We start from the raw sequence: 18,807 nt of genomic DNA on the forward strand, positions 1-18,807 counted from the left end.
TGCTAGACAATCTTCAGATCTCCTGGGCTGGCTATACTACATACGATGTCATGCAATAATAATTATTATTATTTGTCATGTTGATTGCTGTAATATAAGGGAAATTCACTGTGGCTAATGGCAAGGAGCCTTAGCCAGTTTACCAGTACTTATCTGTCTGTGTCTTCAGACAGCTTTCTTCCACACATACTTTACAACATCCCCAGGAGATACAATAAGGAAACTTATCTTCTGAATAATATGTGAACTGCTGTTAATTTGGCTGATAAATATTTTTGCTTATAAAGGGGTTTGCAAGGCAAGTGCAACCCAGAGTGTTTAATGCAATGCATTCCTGAAAACCTTTGCACACATCTTAGCATGGATTTTGAGTTTTAGATTTTTTTCAAGTACTCTCTCTTAACAGAACTGCAGGCATGTTGATAGGATTCTTTCTTCTGCATAAGGAGCCAGAGATATATTTCAAAGACCCAGAAGAGTTACTTCAAATGTTCAGATTTCTTGAGGAACAAAATCTTACACTATTTCAAAACATTCAGGACTTAGTTGGAACACTGGAAGACTGTCGACAGAGGGAAAGAATTGTTAGAGAACAAATGTAAGTTATCTAAAACAAGGGCAAGGTGAAAGGGCAAGTGCCGAAAGTCTGCATCCTCTGCTATTTCTCACCTTATATAGGGTTAAACAAGTGGTGATGACAGAAGGTATGTGTATCCATCTGTGGATTTTTAAAAAGAGTACCTAGCAACAAAGCACCCAGCTCAGATTGGAGCAGTGGCATTAGAGGAGGGGAATTAAGCTCCTTTGCCCCCTAGAAGCTATTTGCTCCACAGATAAAGGTGCCAATATGGTATACATTTACCTTGCAAGACATTCGTATACCAAATCTAATGTGACCCTCAGATACATGGTAGGACTGATGGCCGATATGTGGGAATATTTAAGCTAAGTGTCGAGAGTGTGATAGCCAGTGTACAGAACAGAGAAGTAACATTATCTCTGCCTAGAGAAGTTGTATTTATGTTACATAAAGAGGACAGAACTTGATGTTAAAAGGATCAGAGCTTCTGTAGCAGGAGGAAGAGCCTGGAGAAGGTAATGGATGAGGACCAATAAACTGAAGCTCCACCCAGCTAAAGCTGAGCCGCTGTTTGCTGGTGATAGAACTAATCAAGGGAGAAGTCATTCTGTTCTGGATAGGGTTATTGTCCCCTGGAAGGAACAGGTGCACAACTTAAGGGTGTTACTTGATCTGACCATTAGTTGATAGTTCAGTTTTCCTGTTATAGCAGCTTCAATAGATCATTAAGAAGTGTGATTTGGCTACAGCAATCTAAATTAGTTCTTATCCAGGTTAGATTAGAGAAATACAGTCCACATTATGCAGCCTATGAAGATTTTGTACCAGTAGGAGCTTCAGTTGGGACAAAAGTGCGGTGGCTCAGTTATTGTCAAGAGTGGGGTACAAGAGACCATATCACACCTGCACTGAAAGAACTCACTGACTACTGTTGGTTCTTACCTTAAAAATTCTAAGTGACTTCTTCTGAAGTCTGAAGGACTGCATTCTCCTACACCAGTCTGCCTGTCAGTTTAAGATCTAATTCTTAGCTTTTGCTCTGTGTAACCACCTTCCATGGAGATGAAAGGGTGGCAACCAGAGACAAAGCCTTTTGAGTGGCAGCACCTCAGGTGAAATGTTCTCCTTCAAGAAGCTTGGCCAGTGCCCATTCTTAACATCAGCCATCTTCAGCATGCAGGCCACACAAGGAAGAGGTGAGGGCATAGTCTAGGGTTGCCAGGTGAGCACTGACACCCATCAGGAGGTTTAGGGGCTGGGGGTATGCAAATAGGTGGCATGGCAATGCTGTCATTACTGACACGAACCTGGAAGTGCCATCACAGCATCAAGTGCAATGCTCTGGAGTTGTCCCCAGACTCTTATGGTTTCTACCATAGAGTCTGGGTGGAATTCTGGAGTGTTGTGCTGATGCTGTTTTTCCCCCCAGTGGGAAACTGGAGCTGCAGGTTGGGAGGTCTACTATAATGCAGACCTAGCCACCTTACTGCAGACTGGGGAAGACACAGGTATGTTCTTTCAAGGGGAGTGGTATCCAGATCACCCACTCCCTACATCACTCCTGGCATCAGATAAGCCATGCAGTTTGCCCATGGAGTGCAAAGTTGCTGGGGCAAACAAGAATTGACGGTGGTACTGAGACCTTGAGTTTGGGAGGGAAATAGTATGTAGGCACTTCTTACTCAAAATGGTGGACATATGTGGCAGCCAGGCAGCATGAGCAGACCATCACCCATGGTACTGTTTGAGGGGAGGAACTTCGGCTATATGCAACTGGATTGTCTCAGTTCTGTGTGGGAACTGAACTGGGGGCCTTGGCTATGGTATCTCAGTACTTTTCTGCTAGACAATGTCTGTCTTTGCCTTGTCCCTGCCTAGCACAATATGGCTGCAGCCTAATGCCCTATGTGGTTCTGGAGCTGCTCCCCTATGCAGGAGCTGTGGGGTCCTTCTCCCTCAAGTTTTGCTGTCACTTGGCCCATTTGCTGGGCAAAGAGTGGGTTTTTACCCTCTGGCTGCTGTCCCTTTTCCTGGGAATCATACCTTTCTCTCCTGTTTGCCACAAGGGTGCGGTTTCCTGGTGAGCTATTGGAGTGGATGGGGTTATCTTTGTTGAAAGAGTATTGTGTATTCCCTTGTTGCTGCCTCAGTTGTCTGTTTTCCCCCTTCCTGGCAAAGGGAAACTCAGTGACAGGTGAGGACTTGAACCCACATCTGCAAAGCTCTCTGCAGTGAGTTCACTCCAGGTTCCTGCTGCTTCTACCACTGGCCTCTTTGAGAGCTGCAGAGTCAGCAGTTGTTTCTTCCCCAGGGGCAGCATGACAGTGGGCCATGGCCACATCAGCAGGCAGTGGTTGGCTGTGTCCATGTGTACCACTCATGAGTTATCAGTGCAATGCAGCTCCTTGATTGGTGGGTATTGCTGGGGTTATGAGGGCCCATGATGTACTCCATCTGGGCCTTGCAGGAGGGTGTTTATCCTTCCTTTCCACTCTGTGGAATGATCATAGGATGTCTATAGCTGTGCCCCACAGACATAGGCACACTACAGCCAACAGGCACTTAGAATGATGCTGTTGGGGAGTAATCCTGAATAGGGCTATGCAGAATTAAGTCCTATTTCATTCAATCAAACTTATTCCCACCTTGTTCAGCTAAACAGTTTAACAGTCAAAGAGGGGACTCATGGAAGGTAACTTCCCCTATCCCATGATTAGAAAAACTTTTTTCTAATCAAGACATGCTTCTCTAAGTCATCTTGCTGTCAGTCTGCTTACGAAGGTAATCATTTGCTTTTCCCCAGGTGTTAGCCAGATACAGTTATGCCTGCACAAGCTCTTTCATGCATAGCCTCCACATGACTACAGTTCCTCCTTAAGAGGGAATTCCCATTTCAACCAATTTGTCTGCAGGGTACAGAAGATCCTTACCATACTTAGAACAAGCTGCCTGTAAAGTTAAGAGCCTCAAAAATATAGACACTGTTATATCACAGTATAGTTATAGAATTATGAAACCTGTTTTTATAACTTCTGAACACTTTTTTGGGGGGCAGGGAACAAAAAATAAAAAGCATAATGGATGAAAAAGATGCTGTTATAGCTGCTTGCATGAAAGAAGAAGAAAAAAGTGATGAACTGGCATTAAAAGCCAAAATATTTTGTGCCGGACAGTATAATCCAGAAACCATGGTAAGTTTTTGCTGTGTAAACAACTATAACAATAGAATAGGTCTCCCCTTTTTTAAAAAAGCTACACTAATATCTTAGGTAGGGGCATGACAATTTCAGAGCTGGATCTGGACTAACATTTTTTTGCAGGTGCTAGGACTCAGCATTTCCCCACCTCCCCCTTCTGTCAGCAGCCCCAAATGCCCTCCCCCATCCTGTTACTGCCACAGAAGAGGAAATCACACTCTGCATGCAGAAGTCATTGCACCTGTGGAAATATTACTCTGGTCCCAAGCCTTTATCTATTTGATATTTAATAGTAAGGAATTTGCTGTTGTTTAAGCACTATTGGGGGGGGGGGGAAATTGACATGAGAAAAAACATAGCTGGGGAAGATGGCTCAAGGGAACCAGTCCCTTGTGGTGTCCTTAGATGTAGTATCTAAAGAGTGAGGGAAAAAATAGTGATGGCGTAATTATATTAGGAACACCCAATTTTACACAAACTCTTAAGGTGCTATGATACTTCAGCAGGCTCTGCTTTAAGTATACAACCCTCTACTTCTGAGATATGATACCACAGATCTAAGCTATCACCCATTTGCTGCAGTGGAAATGGACATGATCACATTTAAGTATCAATTAATATGCAGTTACAAATGCTTTTAATATTAAAATTATGTACAGTGGAAAAAATGCTATTTTGAATTAAACAGCATTTTGTGCATGTTCCACAGTCCTAGGATATCAGCACATAAAGTTCTGCACCAACGATCATTAACATCTAGTTCACAAACCATGTTCAAATGCCACAAATCATAGTTTTCAGAACTGCAAATATTCAGATTTATACGTTTTATATAAAAGTACTCTTGAAATAAAGGTAATTGAAACTAGACTGCCTTTCAGTCATCAGTGGGCTATTAGATCCCCTAATGTGCATAAAAAACTTATTGTGGCATCATTCTTTGCTGCTTTAAATATGTACCTGGGATTCAAACATGTCTTTTAAAATTATTTTAGACTATAATAAGTAGGTCAAGAAGACAGTACAAATGGGCCGCAGGGTGAACAAGTAAAGTATATTCAATAGACTTAGGCATTTCAAACTTAAAAATATATAGTGAAGAATCCTTTGCAATGGTACCAGTATGGAGTTCTTGCGGAACTGTCTAATTATCTTACTGGCACTGTATATAGTATCAGAGGACTTTCTGCAGGAGCTATATAATCACACTAGTGCATAAGAAGAAGAGGAGGATATTGGATTTATACCCCGCCCTTCACTACCCAAGGGAGTCTCAGAGCACCTTACAAACTCCTTTCCCTTCACCTCCCCACAGCAGGCACCCTGTGAGGTAGGCGGGACTGAGAGAGCTCTGACACAAACTGCTCTTTTTCAAGAACAGCTGTGGCAGCTGTACCATTACATCTCTGAAGTGCACTTTTAATTTTTCACACAGCAGATAGCTAACAGACAACACAGAACATCTAAAAGAACCACTTTGCTATATTATTGCAAAAAAGACTCTCTACTACTATGAACTTTTCCCCTAAAGAAAAAAAAACATTTCAAGAGGCCAAAACACAATGGCTCATTAAAGAAATGTACATTTGTACCTTTGATTTATTTTTCTTTAACCTTCAGCTGTGCATTGCATTATCATTTGTACAATGAATCTGTACCAGTCTGCCTTGTGAACTTTAGGAAACCACCCATGAATTTGCTTAAAAAGTGTAGGGGGAATATAATCGTGCAACTATAGAAGTGTCATATTTGGAAACTGGATGTTTCCTTTTCTAGGATACATCCTAATAGTTTATTGTGGGCTTTGGTATGAATTTGTTTAACAACATAACCATTTGCTGTACCTTATAGACATTATTTTTTAATCATAAGGATAAAATTTTGGATATGCTTAATAAAAAAGTAGCAGAAGTATACAAAGTTTGTGATGAAGAAACTGAAGTATCCAGCTTGACTACCTTTCAAATGCTCAAAGTAATAGAAATTAGAGTTTCACAATTGTGTGAGATGTTGGATGCAATTCCAGATGAATACCTTGATGTTATTCAAGCCAATGAAAAGCTTAGGCTGAAAGAAAGACGGCAAAGGTAAGTGAACAATCAGTAAGTAATAAAGTCTTTCAGACATATATTGTCATGATTGAACATGGATTTAAATCTAGATCTCTAGAGTACCACCATTATTTCTGGACCACAGAGTAGGTAGGTAGGTTACCACTTCAGTATTTTATGTGGTCAATTACAGATTCTTTATAAATTACTATTCTGTTGATTTTGTTAGATTTTTAATAGTTTAAAATCTACTGTTTTGCTACCTTTCTGTAAGACTGCATAACATTTCTAGATATTTCTTGATACTCTGTCCCTAAGTGCCACAATCTAATCACAGCAAAATAGAAAATCACCAGACAAAGTGTGAGAGATGCCAAAACCAAGTTTTCTTCAGGTGATATAGAAATAATGTATCCTAATTGTCCAAACTGTTTTGTGTTTAATTTTTCAAGATTACGTGAAGAGAAATTGGAAGAACTGAAGAAAGCTCAGGAAGAAAGAGTGAAGCTTGCTCTGAAAAGAGCAATTGCAGCTCCAAAGAAAAGGGTTAGTTGTGGTGAATTAAAAAAAAAAATTCATCTAACCTTTTTAACCCCCTCCCCCTGCCCAATGTAGCTGTGGCCCTACACATATTTTTACAGATGTAAATCCAATTGACTAAGACACTATTTACAGTCAAATCATATGCCAGATGTTATGCATGCATGATCTTCCACTATCATAACACAGGTCTTAAGTTAACACCTTTAACTGTACTTGCTGTTCTTTCGACGACTGGACCATCTTACCTGAGGCACTTCATGATAACAGTCTAGTATGTATCATCAGGGAAAGACTAGTTGTATTTTGAGTCTGATTTATTATCCAGAATTCATTCAAATGTTGATTAAAATAAGTTATAATTGTGCTGCTGAGGATTTAGCTGAAATATGTAGAATATCTTCCCTTCAGATGAGTAGACACATGAAGGAGCAATATGTGTGGGATTTCTCACTCATTCTAATAAGATTTACGCAAGGGGCTGTTTGTTTAACTTGTGCTCTTTCTGCAACTGGAACAAATGCAGTGGAATTATATGCTCAAAACTTAGTTGAATGGAAACAAACTTACCCCAGAGTTCCTATGTACAAGAAACATAACACCTTCAGCAGCTTGTCAAACCCAAATCCACTGAGCAAAAAACCCGAACAAACCAGGTAACCAGTAAAGAACAAGTAACTGAGCCCCCCAAAAAAATCTAATAAGAGTGATATCACTTGCTGGCTCCAGTAATTTAATAGTAAATAAATTTGCATTGTGTGGTGTTTATTTCTGTCCTTTTCCTAACAATTATATAAGAAGCAATATGTGAAACTGCTGTATGCCAAGTCAGACAATTGGTCTATTTAGTCCATAATTGGTTTAGCAGCAGGGAGTGATTCTCACATATCTTTCTCAGCTTTTAAGGGGAAATGCTTGCTCACAGCTAAACTTGGGATCTTCTGCATGCAAAATATGTTGTTCCACTGAGCTGAGGCTCCTCTTAAGCATTTTAAAAAGGGGAGAAATTCCTTGTGCACAGAGTACTAAACAGAAGTGCCTCAGGTAAGATAGAATGCCTTCCTTTGAACATCCGGGATGAATTCACATTCATATGCAACTTAGAAGGTTTTTGAGTCCTTCTGCTACTGGTGGACATGCATGGAACACACAAAGGCTGTGAGAGTGGTGAGTGGGTTTCTTTTACTTGCTTTCAGCTGAGAGAATTCAGCTAAGGATATTTTGTGGGAAAACTGTGTTTAGCAGTGTGTGGAAGCACTTAGAGTTCTTGCAGAGTCCTGGCTGATTGCGTGTGGGAGAGGAACGGGCACTGTTTGACTGGGATTGCCTGTAATTGAGAGGAAGTGGAAGGGGCATTGTTTTGCCTGTGATTGAGTGCCTGGGTGAATTTGAATTTGAATAGCTGCTGCCTGACCTCTGCTGGGGGAGGCCTCTATTTAAGGAAGCACCTTGCCAGAGGCACGAGCCTCTGGCACGAGCCGAAGGGTGAGCTAAAGGGCTCTTTGCCTGTGGCTCTTAGCCTAGGGACTCTTAGACTAGGGGCGCTGTAAGAAGCCCAAAAAGAGCCAGAAAGACAAGGCCCTAGGCTCTTTGTCTTTCCCGTAAAATAATTTGACTTGATAACAAAACCCACATAAATACCAAGGGTTTAAAAGGGGGATTATATTTATTTATTTTAAAAGAATTATGAAGCCAGAATGCCAGCAGGGGGTTGGGGGCTATCCAGTGTTTTGCACGGAGTGTCACATGTATGACTATCTGCCCACTGGGCAGAAGTCTTGGGTGTGTCCTCGGTGCAAGGAGCTCCTGGTTCTCAGGGAACGTGTGTGCTCCCTTGAGGCCAAGGTGGCTGACCTGGAGAAGCAGAGACAGTCAGCTAGGCACACAGAAAAGACTCTCGGGGACTTGTTAGCTTCGTCCCACTCTGGATCTGGCAGCCCCGCTGCTGTCAGGGAGCATGAGGGTCTAGGGGAAACAGGGCACCATGCTGAGGATAAGGGGAATGTGCCCTCAGAAGGGACCTCTTCCCCAGCTGGTGAGCGGCTCTCCTTTTGCACCAAGGAACCATCCCTGAGCAGGGTGGGAGGGGGGCTCTTGGTAGTGGGTGATTCGATCCTTAGGCAGGTAGACAGCTGGGTGGCGAACCCGCGTACTGACCGTATGGTGACTTGCCTGCCTGGTGCGAAGGTAGCGGACATTACGCGTGTTTTAGATAGGCTGGTAGATAGTGCTGGGGAGGAGCCAGTGGTCGTGGTGCATGTCGGCACCAACGATGTGGGGAAATGCAGTCGTGAGGTCCTGGAGGAGAAATTTAGGCTGCTGGGCAGGAAACTTAGGTCCAGGACCTCCAAGGTAGCCTTCTCAGAAGTGTTACCTGTTCCACGCGCAGGGCCGGAGAGACAGGCAGAGATCAGGAGTCTCAATGCGTGGATGAGACGATGGTGTAGGGGGGAAGGGTTCAGGTTTGTTAGGCACTGGGATACTTTTTGGAACAAGAGGGAGCTGTACAGGCGAGACGGTCTCCACTTGTCCCGAGAAGGAACCAGGCTGCTGGCACTTAAAATCAAAAAGGTGGCAGAGCAGCTTTTAAACTGAATATTGGGGGAAAGCCGACAGGAGATGAAAAGTCTCTGGTTCGGGTTGGCTCATCTGAGAGAGGTGAGGGGGTACCGGTTGCTTTTCTACAGGGAGGTGGATTGAAATTGTCCACAGAGGCCATGGCTGGTGACATGGACTGCCGGACAACGACTCGAGATAGCAAGAGGAAGGATGCAGGCTTAACTTGTAAGGGAAATTACAGCTGTTTCTATACAAATGCTAGAAGTGTCCGAGGTAAAATCGGGGAGTTGGAGTGCTTGGTGTCGGAGGGAAAAATAGACATTGTGGGTATTTCTGAAACTTGGTGGGATGAGGAAAATCAGTGGGACACAGTGATTCCCGGTTATATATTATATCGGAAGGATAGGGGGGGAAGGGTTGGAGGTGGGGTAGCTCTGTATGTCAGAGAGGGTATAAAGTCTAGAAAGATTGAGAGGCTAAGTGAATTGGATTCGCTTCTGGAAGTTCTATGGGTTGAAATAGGGGGGCCAAAAGGAAACTTAACACTGGGAGTTTGTTATCGCCCACCAGATCAAAAGATAGAGGAGGATTATAAAATGATGAATGCCTTAAAGATAGCAACTAGACAAAAACACTGTGTAATAATAGGTGATTTTAACTACCCACACATTGATTGGGTCAATATGTGTTCTAGTCGGGAAAAAGAGATTGAGTTTCTAGACACTCTAAATGACTGTGCTATGGAGCAGATGGTCACGGAACCTACCAGGGGAGAGGCGATCCTTGATTTGGTCCTAAGTAACACTCAAGACCTGGTGAGAGATGTAAAAGTGATTGCACCGCTTGGAAACAGTGATCATAATGTTGTTGAGTTCATCATTTGTACAAATAGAGAATTGGCCAAAAAGACTCACACAACCATTTTTAACTTTAAAAGGGGTAATTTCTCTGATATGAGGGGACACGTGGGGAGGAAACTGAAAGGAAAAGTAGAAAGGGTCAAAACAATTGGGGAAGCTTGGGATCTATTTAAAACTACGATCCTAGAAGCTCAAAAAATATATATTCCGCAGGTTAGGAAAGGCACAAACAGGTATAGGAAAAAGCCTGCATGGTTAACAAACAGAGTAATGGAGGCTGTAAAAAGTAAAAAGAATTCCTTTAAGCAGTGGAAAGCTAGTCACAGTGAGGCTGATAAAACGGAACACAGGCTATGGCAAATAAAATGCAAGTCTGAGGTCAGGCAGGCAAAAAGGGAATATGAGGAGCATATAGCAAAAAACGTAAAAACCAACAATAAAACTTTCTTCAAATACATTAGAAACAGGAAACCAGCCAGGGAGGCAGTGGGGCCCTTGGACGACCAAGGGGTAAAAGGAGTATTGAAGGATGATAGGGAAATGGCTGAGAAGCTAAATGCATTTTTTGCCTCCGTCTTCACTGTGGAAGATGAGAAGTGCTTGCCCACTCCAGAACCACTGATTTCAGGAGGGGTGTTGGAAGACCTGAGTCAGATTGAGGTGATGAGAGAGGAGGTCCTAAAACTGATAGACAACTTAAAAACTGAAAAATCACCAGGCCCAGATGGCATACATCCGAGAGTTCTGAAAGAACTCAAATGTGAACTTGTAGATCTCCTGACAAAGATATGTAATCTTTCCTTAAAATCTGCCTCCATTCCTGAGGATTGGAAGGTAGCTAATGTCACTCCCATCTTTAAAAAGGGTTCCAGAGGAGATCCGGGAAATTACAGGCCAGTCAGTCTGACGTCGATACCGGGTAAATTGGTGGAAACCATTATTAAGGAAAGAATTAGTAGGCACATAGATGAACAAAACCTATTGAGGCAGACTCAGCACGGTTTCTGTAAGGGAAGATCTTGTCTCACTAACCTGTTAGTGTTCTTTGAGGGGGTGAACAAACATGTGGACAAGGGGGATCCAATAGATATTATTTACCTTGACTTCCAGAAAGCTTTTGATAAAGTTCCTCATCAAAGGCTCCTAAGTAAGCTCAAAAATCATGGGATAGAAGGACAAGTCCTTTTATGGATCAAAAACTGGCTAGTTCATAGAAAACAGAGAGTGAGTGTAGGTGGGCAATTTTCTCAGTGGAGGGTGGTAAGCAGTGGGGTACCGCAGGGATCAGTACTTGGTCCACTGCTTTTTAACTTGTTCATTAATGATTTGGAGATGGGAGTAAGCAGTGAAGTGGCTAAATTTGCGGATGATACAAAGTTGTTCAGGGTGGTGAAAACCAGTGAGGATTGTGAGGCACTCCAAGGGGATCTGTCAAGGATGGGCGAGTGGGCGTCAACATGGCAAATGGGGTTCAATGTGGCCAAGTGCAAGGTGATGCACATTGGAGCCAAAAATCCTAAATATAAATACACATTGATGGGGTCTGAACTGGCAGAGACTGAGCAAGAGAGAGATCTTGGAGTTGTAGTGGATAACTCACTGAAAATGTCGAGACAGTGTGTGACTGCAATAAAGAAGGCCAATGCTATGCTGGGGATTATTAGGAAGGGTATTGAAAACAGATCAGCCAATATAATAATGCCCCTATATAAATCAATGGTGAGACCTCATTTGGAATACTGTGTGCAGTTCTGGTCACCACACCTTAAAAAGGATATTATAGCTTTGGAAAAAGTGCAGAAAAGGGCAACTCGAATGATAAAAGGGTTGGAACACTTTCCCTATGAGGAAAGGTTAAAGCGCTTAGGGCTCTTTAGCTTGGAGAAAAGACGACTGAGGGGTGACATGATCGAGGTTTATAAGATTATGCATGGGAAAGAGCAGGTAAAGAAAGAGGTACTTTTCTCCCTTTCTCACAATACAAGAACTCGTGGGCACTCCATGAAACTGCAGAGCGGTCGGGTTAGAACGGATAAAAGGAAGTACTTCTTCACCCAAAGAGTGATTAACACATGGAATTCACTGCCACAGGAAGTGGTGGGTGCTACAAGCATGGACGGCTTCAAAAGGGAATTAGATAAGCATATGGAGCAGAGGTCCATCAGTGGCTATTAGCCACAAGGTATAGCTAGGGGCTCTGGGGCAAGTGATGCTCTGTCTTCTTGGTGCTTGGGGGGGGGGGTCAACAGTGGGAGGGCTTCTAATGTCCTGGCCCCACTGCTGGACCTCCTGATGGCACTGGTATTTCTGGCCACTGTGTGACACAGAGTGTTGGACTGGATGGGCCTTTGGCCTGATCCAACATTGGCGTCTCTTATGTTCTTATGACAAGAAAACACAAACCATTAGCAGCTCTTTCCTCTAGGTAGTTGGTGGGTTCATATGTACTTGCTCTCCTACTACAGAGGCCCTTCTTATTGCAAGGAGTTACAAGTTCCCAATAGCTGTGGGTTGGGTCAAGTGGGGTGTCCTGTATCTTGCTCATAATATATTGCCAAGGCAGTTGACAATTTGGATGGTGTAGTATAGTGGTAAAGTGCATGGACTCTAATCTGGGAGAACCGGGTTTGATTCCCCACTCCTCCACTTGCAGCTGCTGGATGACCTTGGGCAAGCCATAGTTCTGCCAGAGCTGTTCTTGAAAGAGCAGTTCTTGAAAGAGCTCTCTTAGTCCCACCTATCTCACAGGGTGTCTGTTGTGGGGAGGGGAAGGGAAAGGAGTTTGTAAGCCGCTCTGAGACTCTGAGTGAAGGGTGGGGTATAAATCCAATCTCTTCTTCTTTTAAATGACTTCCAACATTTCACAGAGGAAAAATCAAATAATTTCACGTTAAGTGCTTATGGTGCCAAGGATCACTCCCCCAACCCCAAGTTTGCTGTAAGTACTTTTCTACCTGCTGTTTTATTTAAAATAAAGTCCCCGTTGCCAATAAATATACAGTCCTTTTCTGGCAGCACTCAAAACAAATTTTACAGTGTAAGTGAAGGTGACAAACTGGTTTAACATTGATGTTGTTTCTCTTTGGGCTGACTTGGGGTAGTTTCTGTTTATGGACTTCTGGTTGGTTCTACAAGCCTAATTTCTATTGCATTGTTCATTGAATGGTCTGTCTTGTTGATTGTATTGACAGTGTTTTAATCGGCCTTGAGTCAAAGTGAGAAAGGCGAATGATAAATAACATAAAATAATAATGAATCATATAAATAATAATGAATAAAACCAGTATTTGAAAGCATGCTAAAGCATTGGGTTTGTCCGAGATTCTGTATGCTTTTTACAGGAGCCAGAAAATGGCAAATGGGCTGGAAGCTTGTAATGTACTATAGCAGATCCTGAGAATAAACAGCCTGATAGAGGTGGGGGGCTTTGTGTCATAGTGCTGTAGTGCTAAACCACTCTGTTGTTGAAATCTTTTAACACCTTAAACTCAAGTGTCCTGCCAACACAAAATACATTAAACAGAGACCTTCCTTATAGACATACTGATGGTTGCACTGCAGCAATTAGGATTGGGTTTTCTTCTGCAGCCTCTCTGTCCCACATAAATGCTCATCTGAGAGTTGGGGGTAGGGGTGTGCATTTGGCAACAGCCAAACCAAAAAAATACCCAAAAAATACCGACAAGGTGTTTTTCGGGTATCACATAATCTGAATACAGATCAGAGCTACTGGTATAGCTGAACTCGAAAAAGCTGATATTATTCGGCTTTTATTTCATTTTCATTCTGCTATACCGAATACAAGGTGTCAGTTAACCCTAATACCCTTGAGCCGCCAGTCAGCTGTTGGGGTTTAAATGCCTTTCTTTCCCTCCCCAATATCGACTTTCTCCAGGGCACCTGGAGAAGATCAGGCAGGGAACCCAGGCATGTTTCCATGCCTGTCCTTTGCTTCCCCAGTCAGTCTGCTGCAGCAGGTTGGCTAGGGAAGGGCAGGCATGGAAACACGCCTCCTTCCCTTCCTGAGCCTCTCCACTACTGTGGAAAAACCCAGGGAGGGGACAGAAAGGGGGGGCATGTTTAAATGCCTTTCTTTCCCTCCCCACGATCAGCAGGCCGGCTGTGGAAGCGAAGGGCAGGCAGGGAAACATGCCTGGGCTCCCTGCCTGCCCTTCTCCAGCTACCCCATGTCAGCTAGAGAAGGGGAGGCAGAGAGAGGTGGCTTTCCCTGGTCAAATTCACTGACAGCTGACTGGGGGAGTGAAATTGACAAGGAAATCCCTACAGGCTACCAAAAGAAAAGGATTGGGTTTTCCCTCTGCTGGGGTATAACAGACCCGAATATATTAGGCAATACCAAATATTTCCCCAATCCCAATACTTTACCGGTATTGGACTGGGGAAATTTTCCAGGTTTATCTGAAGCCAAAAAATACTGGCTTTTTTTTTTTTTTGCTTTTGCACATCCCTAGTTGGTGACCCTCAGAACATTGTGGGATTTGGGAATGGGGCTGCACCAAGGAGGAGGAAAGTCAGCAGAATTGTCTTCCCCATCTCAGGCTTTATGTATATGGAAAAGGGGAAGGGGTGGAAAGTAGATTCTGTATATTATCCCTTTTTTGCTGCAACCTCCAGATTATATCCCATGTTGTTCCCACTAGTCCTTCACTCATGGAACTGACTCTAGCCCTCAGGGTTCAAGTTCAAAGGCAGGTATCTTGCAGGCATTTTAGACAATGTGAACGAAATGCAAGTCATCACAGACACAACAGAACTTGAATGGATTAAGATGTGCCAACTTAGTTACTAATGTTCAATAGCCTAAAGTAAAACTACACTCAAGCAATTTTAGACACAGTTCTACCTGAACCAAAATAATTTTAAACTCTACCTGCAAGCATTATTCAATGACACCAACAGTGAGTTTTGTTAGAACCTGTTGTTGCCAAAATGATGATCTCTGTGTGTAAACAAGATGAATTTGAGGTTGCAATGCTAAACTCACCAGGGAGTCAGCTCCACTGAACTGAACAAAACTTGCACTTCAGTGAACACAGTTATGGTTATACTTTCAGAAAACGTCGTAATGCCCTGCATGACCCCAAGAATCCATGTAACTACTGTAGTTTAATATAACAGATTTTGGAAGAATATTAGAATTCAGAAGTTAATTTAACAAGTTTTGTGTTTATATTTTCCTTTCTTTTTAGATGGGTAGAAAACTGGTATATCGCTCACAACCACCAGAGACTAAACATGGAAAGGAACAAGTTGTAAATGACACTACAAGAATTGAAGATGACTACTATTTCAGTTGAACTTCATCACACAAAAGTTCTTTTAGAGATAGGTCCTGAAGTTGCAATGGTGTGTGTAGCTTTGTTCAGCAGATATAGTAAATAAACTATGATGGGTAAATCTTATCCAGTTTGCTTTTAAAATTAAAAATTCTTAACCTAACATAAGCATATTGACTTTACAAACAACCATATGGAATCTTTATTTCATAGTGAACATTTTCCTTCAACAAAAATATTTAAATTTTCCTAACCACCAGATACAATATGCAGGCTCATTTACAAACGTGCTTATAGGACCCAAACATGACATACATTGTAATTTTTTTTAGAAAGATCGAGCACCTTTAAAAAATGTTTCCAAAAAAATAGTTTATTCTCTCATTTCTCCATCTTCTTCCTCCTCCTCCACACCCCTTATATAAAGGACATTATTACACCTGCAAATCAAAACAGAAGTTTTTATATGATTGGCATAAATATGTGTGGTTTATATTTTCTAAAATTTATATATCCTACTATTTCCTTTAATAAATTTGTTTGTAAGCATAAGTAAACACAAGTATTCTGTGTTTGCAGCTATATTTAATTTATTGGTACTACTAATAAAGGTTACCTTTGTTCATTGTATATATTCTTCATTTAGTGTAAACAATTTCCGATTGCAATCATAGAAGTACTATTACACAAGAAGAGAAATAATGAAGCAGCACTTTATACCAATTTCTCAGATTATTTTCTTGGTATTATTCTAATCCTAAAGCATTGTGTTTAAAATAGTACAAAGAGGTCAGATGGTTTTATACCAAATACTGTAGCTAGAGGATTTTAGCACAGTGTAAATATCTGCTTCAGGATAAAGTTACAACATGCTAATATTATATATACCTTATCAGAACTTCACCAAGGTGTCCAGATAAAGCACCATCAATATATTCTTCTGTATTTGCAAGCTTTAACAAGGAAAACAAAAATTAAGAAAGATTACATGTGTTCCCATAAAAAGATGCTTCTTGTACAAAATGTCTTTAAAATCAAATATAAATTAAAACACTGAATATTTTCTTAAAAAGCGCATAATATATTGAGAATTTGCTAAAAGTGGGCTGAACAAACAGAAAGTAGAGGCAGATTATTTCCTGTCTTTTCCTTTCACCAGCATCCCCCTAAAAATTCTCTGCGGAAGGTTAGAGGACAAAATGCACCATGGTGGGCAGATGCAACAAGGATTTCCCCCCCCCCCCCTATTTTAAAGATCAATTGCTTCATAAAACTGACAATCACAAATGGATACCATTGCCAATGCAACAGAAGGTAAACTCAGCAGTTTCATAATGTTTTTTAGGAGATTATCCCTAGGAGTTTCATGAGCAAGTAAGCTTTAATTGGGAGCAAAGCAGTAAATAACAGATACATATAAATACCAACAATTTAGAAAATGAAGTTATGCATTCAACTGATTGGCTATTCAGGTCAAATTAAACGAAAACTAAATTTCTTATTGATATGCCTCATCTTCCATTGCAGAAGGGGTACTGTGACCACACATATGATATGGAACGATCAAGTAAAACAAGGGATGTGGTGCCCTAGTGACTTCTGCAGATGAGATTTAACATCCGTTGAAGTAGATTAGACAACTATGGCATAGCACACACATGTCTTTGGCTGGACTAAAATTAGCATGTCAACATTTTTAGTTCCTTTGGGTTTTTCTCCTTAAATGTAAACAATGTAAGAAAGTACATCTACAATTTGAATTTTTATAACAAGTATTCCAATAAAAAACAGTTTTCTCATAGAGCTTTGATTTTGTTCAGACACTTAAACCGTACTTGATTTGACACCCTGCCATGATCAAATATTTCAGTTCAAGTATTTGAAACTGTCCAATCTTTGTTAGATATAACTTTCTAACTGGAAGCCTGGAACTCCCTTGAAACACAAAAATGGAAAGGAGCTTGCATCATACCTTTCTCAGATACCTGAAAGCAAATATATAATTTATGTTTAAAGCTATAAAATATATATAATTTATGCTTGAAGCTTTAAATTCCCAGAATAGAGCAAAAGGGATATTCTATAATCAAATGCATACTAATTGCCATAACCAACTGTGCGTGTATATTTGAGTTCCAGGGCTGTGGTCAGTAAGTTACACCAAACATTGTCAAATTTTAAGAGTCAAATACCAAGGTTGAAGTTATATGCAAGTTTTATTAATATGAATGGGATGAAACACTGATAGGTGTTTCTTTCTTTGTGATAAGCTGAAACTGCAAATAGCTGGACATTAGAGACCATTTTCAACATTTTAAAGAAAGTGTTAGAACTAGCACTTATTCAATAACATGTTCACTACCTTATAAACGCATCCATTCACACACAAATGTTTGCATTAAGAACGGAGAATACATAGTAAAATCCACAGCTGGAAGGGACAATAGGCTAGCCTGCTCCTGTCCCTTTACAGGAATCCTAGATGCACAGATCAATAGATGAAGGATGCTTTTGGGGGTGGGGGCAAGATGCTGGGTGTGGTGCTTAAAGTGTCAATATCGAGGACTGGAAAAACCTGGGTTCAAACTACAGCTCAGAAACTCTCTGCAAGGATGCTGCGTCAGTCACTGTTTTAGCCTAACCTACCTCACAGGATTGTCGTGAGAATAAAACTGGGTAAAAAACAGCCACATGCGCTGCCCTCAGATCCTTGGAGGGCGGGCATGACAATAATGTGATAGGTGCAAGCATAGTGACTAGTACTACCGCGTGCCCAGTCAAGCACCTAACAGCCTTTAACCGTTAAGTAGCGGCCTCTAAAGAGCGGCATCAACTTGCACCAACGTATTCGGTCGTAACTCCTCTCCCCTTCTCTTACCTGCATGTTCATGTAGCCGTCGACAGAGACAAGGTAGCCCTTGTATTCCATCCCCCACTTCAGCTTCACCATCACAGGCTTCCCAGTCAGCCCGTTGAGGAAGGGTTTTGGATTGAGAGGCAAACTCTGCACGGGGCGGAACCAGACAAAAACGCATGAAACGCAGGCGGCGACACCCCATTCTAGCGCCCCCCTCCCAGACGCCGCGCCACACCTGCACCCCTATTACCCACACCCCTACTCACCATGGCAACCCGACCCGCAGGAGGCAGCCGCGACAACAAAAATTACCCGCCGGGCAGCACGTGTGCCCGCCAGAGGAAAAGGCCAGGAAATGACGTTAAGTTCATCAACTTCCGCCAGATCTCTGCCAATTCCCCGGTAACCTTTCACCTTCACGGAATCACTTTTCTTAGGGCCGCTCTAGTCATTTAGAAAAAGCCTATTCTATCGTCCCTGCTGAAAGCGCCAATTGGAAAGCAAAGTTCCGATGGGGGAATTGCTCAAAGGAAAGGCTTCTCGCTAGCTGTGACCGTTGGAAACGTGTATCGCGCCCTAGGAATAGGTACAGGTTGGTTTGTTATTTCTTAGACCTGAGGTGCCTAATAATGTCAGGTGCTTCTCGTAGGCTAACGCTCTGAAGAGAGGATGTAAGTTAAAGGACGAAAATTATAATCGTTTTTATACACAAAGAAATAGATCAGTGAACACAAAAGAAGCGATACTTGGATTATTTTGCAACGTGTGCCTCTTTCTTGGCACCTACAAAACGCAACTTCTGACTTTCAGTAACCGAAAATTACTCATCTTCGAAAAGTCAGTTTCTCTGTAAAACGAGTCTTAAC

General features: G+C 41.9%; 1 protein-coding gene across 1 annotated transcript; it reads right to left on the minus strand.

Annotated features, from left to right (window-relative positions):
- Positions 1-15,248: 15,248 nt before the first annotated feature.
- On the minus strand, positions 15,249-18,285 carry SNRPF (small nuclear ribonucleoprotein polypeptide F). The gene is made up of 4 exons (XM_015416283.1): positions 18,208-18,285; positions 17,963-18,088; positions 15,973-16,037; positions 15,249-15,524 (listed from the first exon to the last, which is right to left on the minus strand). Exons 1-4 carry the CDS (start codon positions 18,208-18,210, stop codon positions 15,458-15,460), a joined length of 261 nt encoding a protein of 86 aa, XP_015271769.1. The 5' UTR covers positions 18,211-18,285; the 3' UTR covers positions 15,249-15,457.
- Positions 18,286-18,807: the final 522 nt, after the last annotated feature.

The sequence above is a fragment of the Gekko japonicus genome, unplaced genomic scaffold, assembly GCF_001447785.1.
Source record: "Gekko japonicus isolate JY-2015 unplaced genomic scaffold, Gekko_japonicus_V1.1 scaffold648, whole genome shotgun sequence".
Taxonomy (NCBI): Eukaryota; Metazoa; Chordata; class Lepidosauria; order Squamata; family Gekkonidae; genus Gekko; species Gekko japonicus.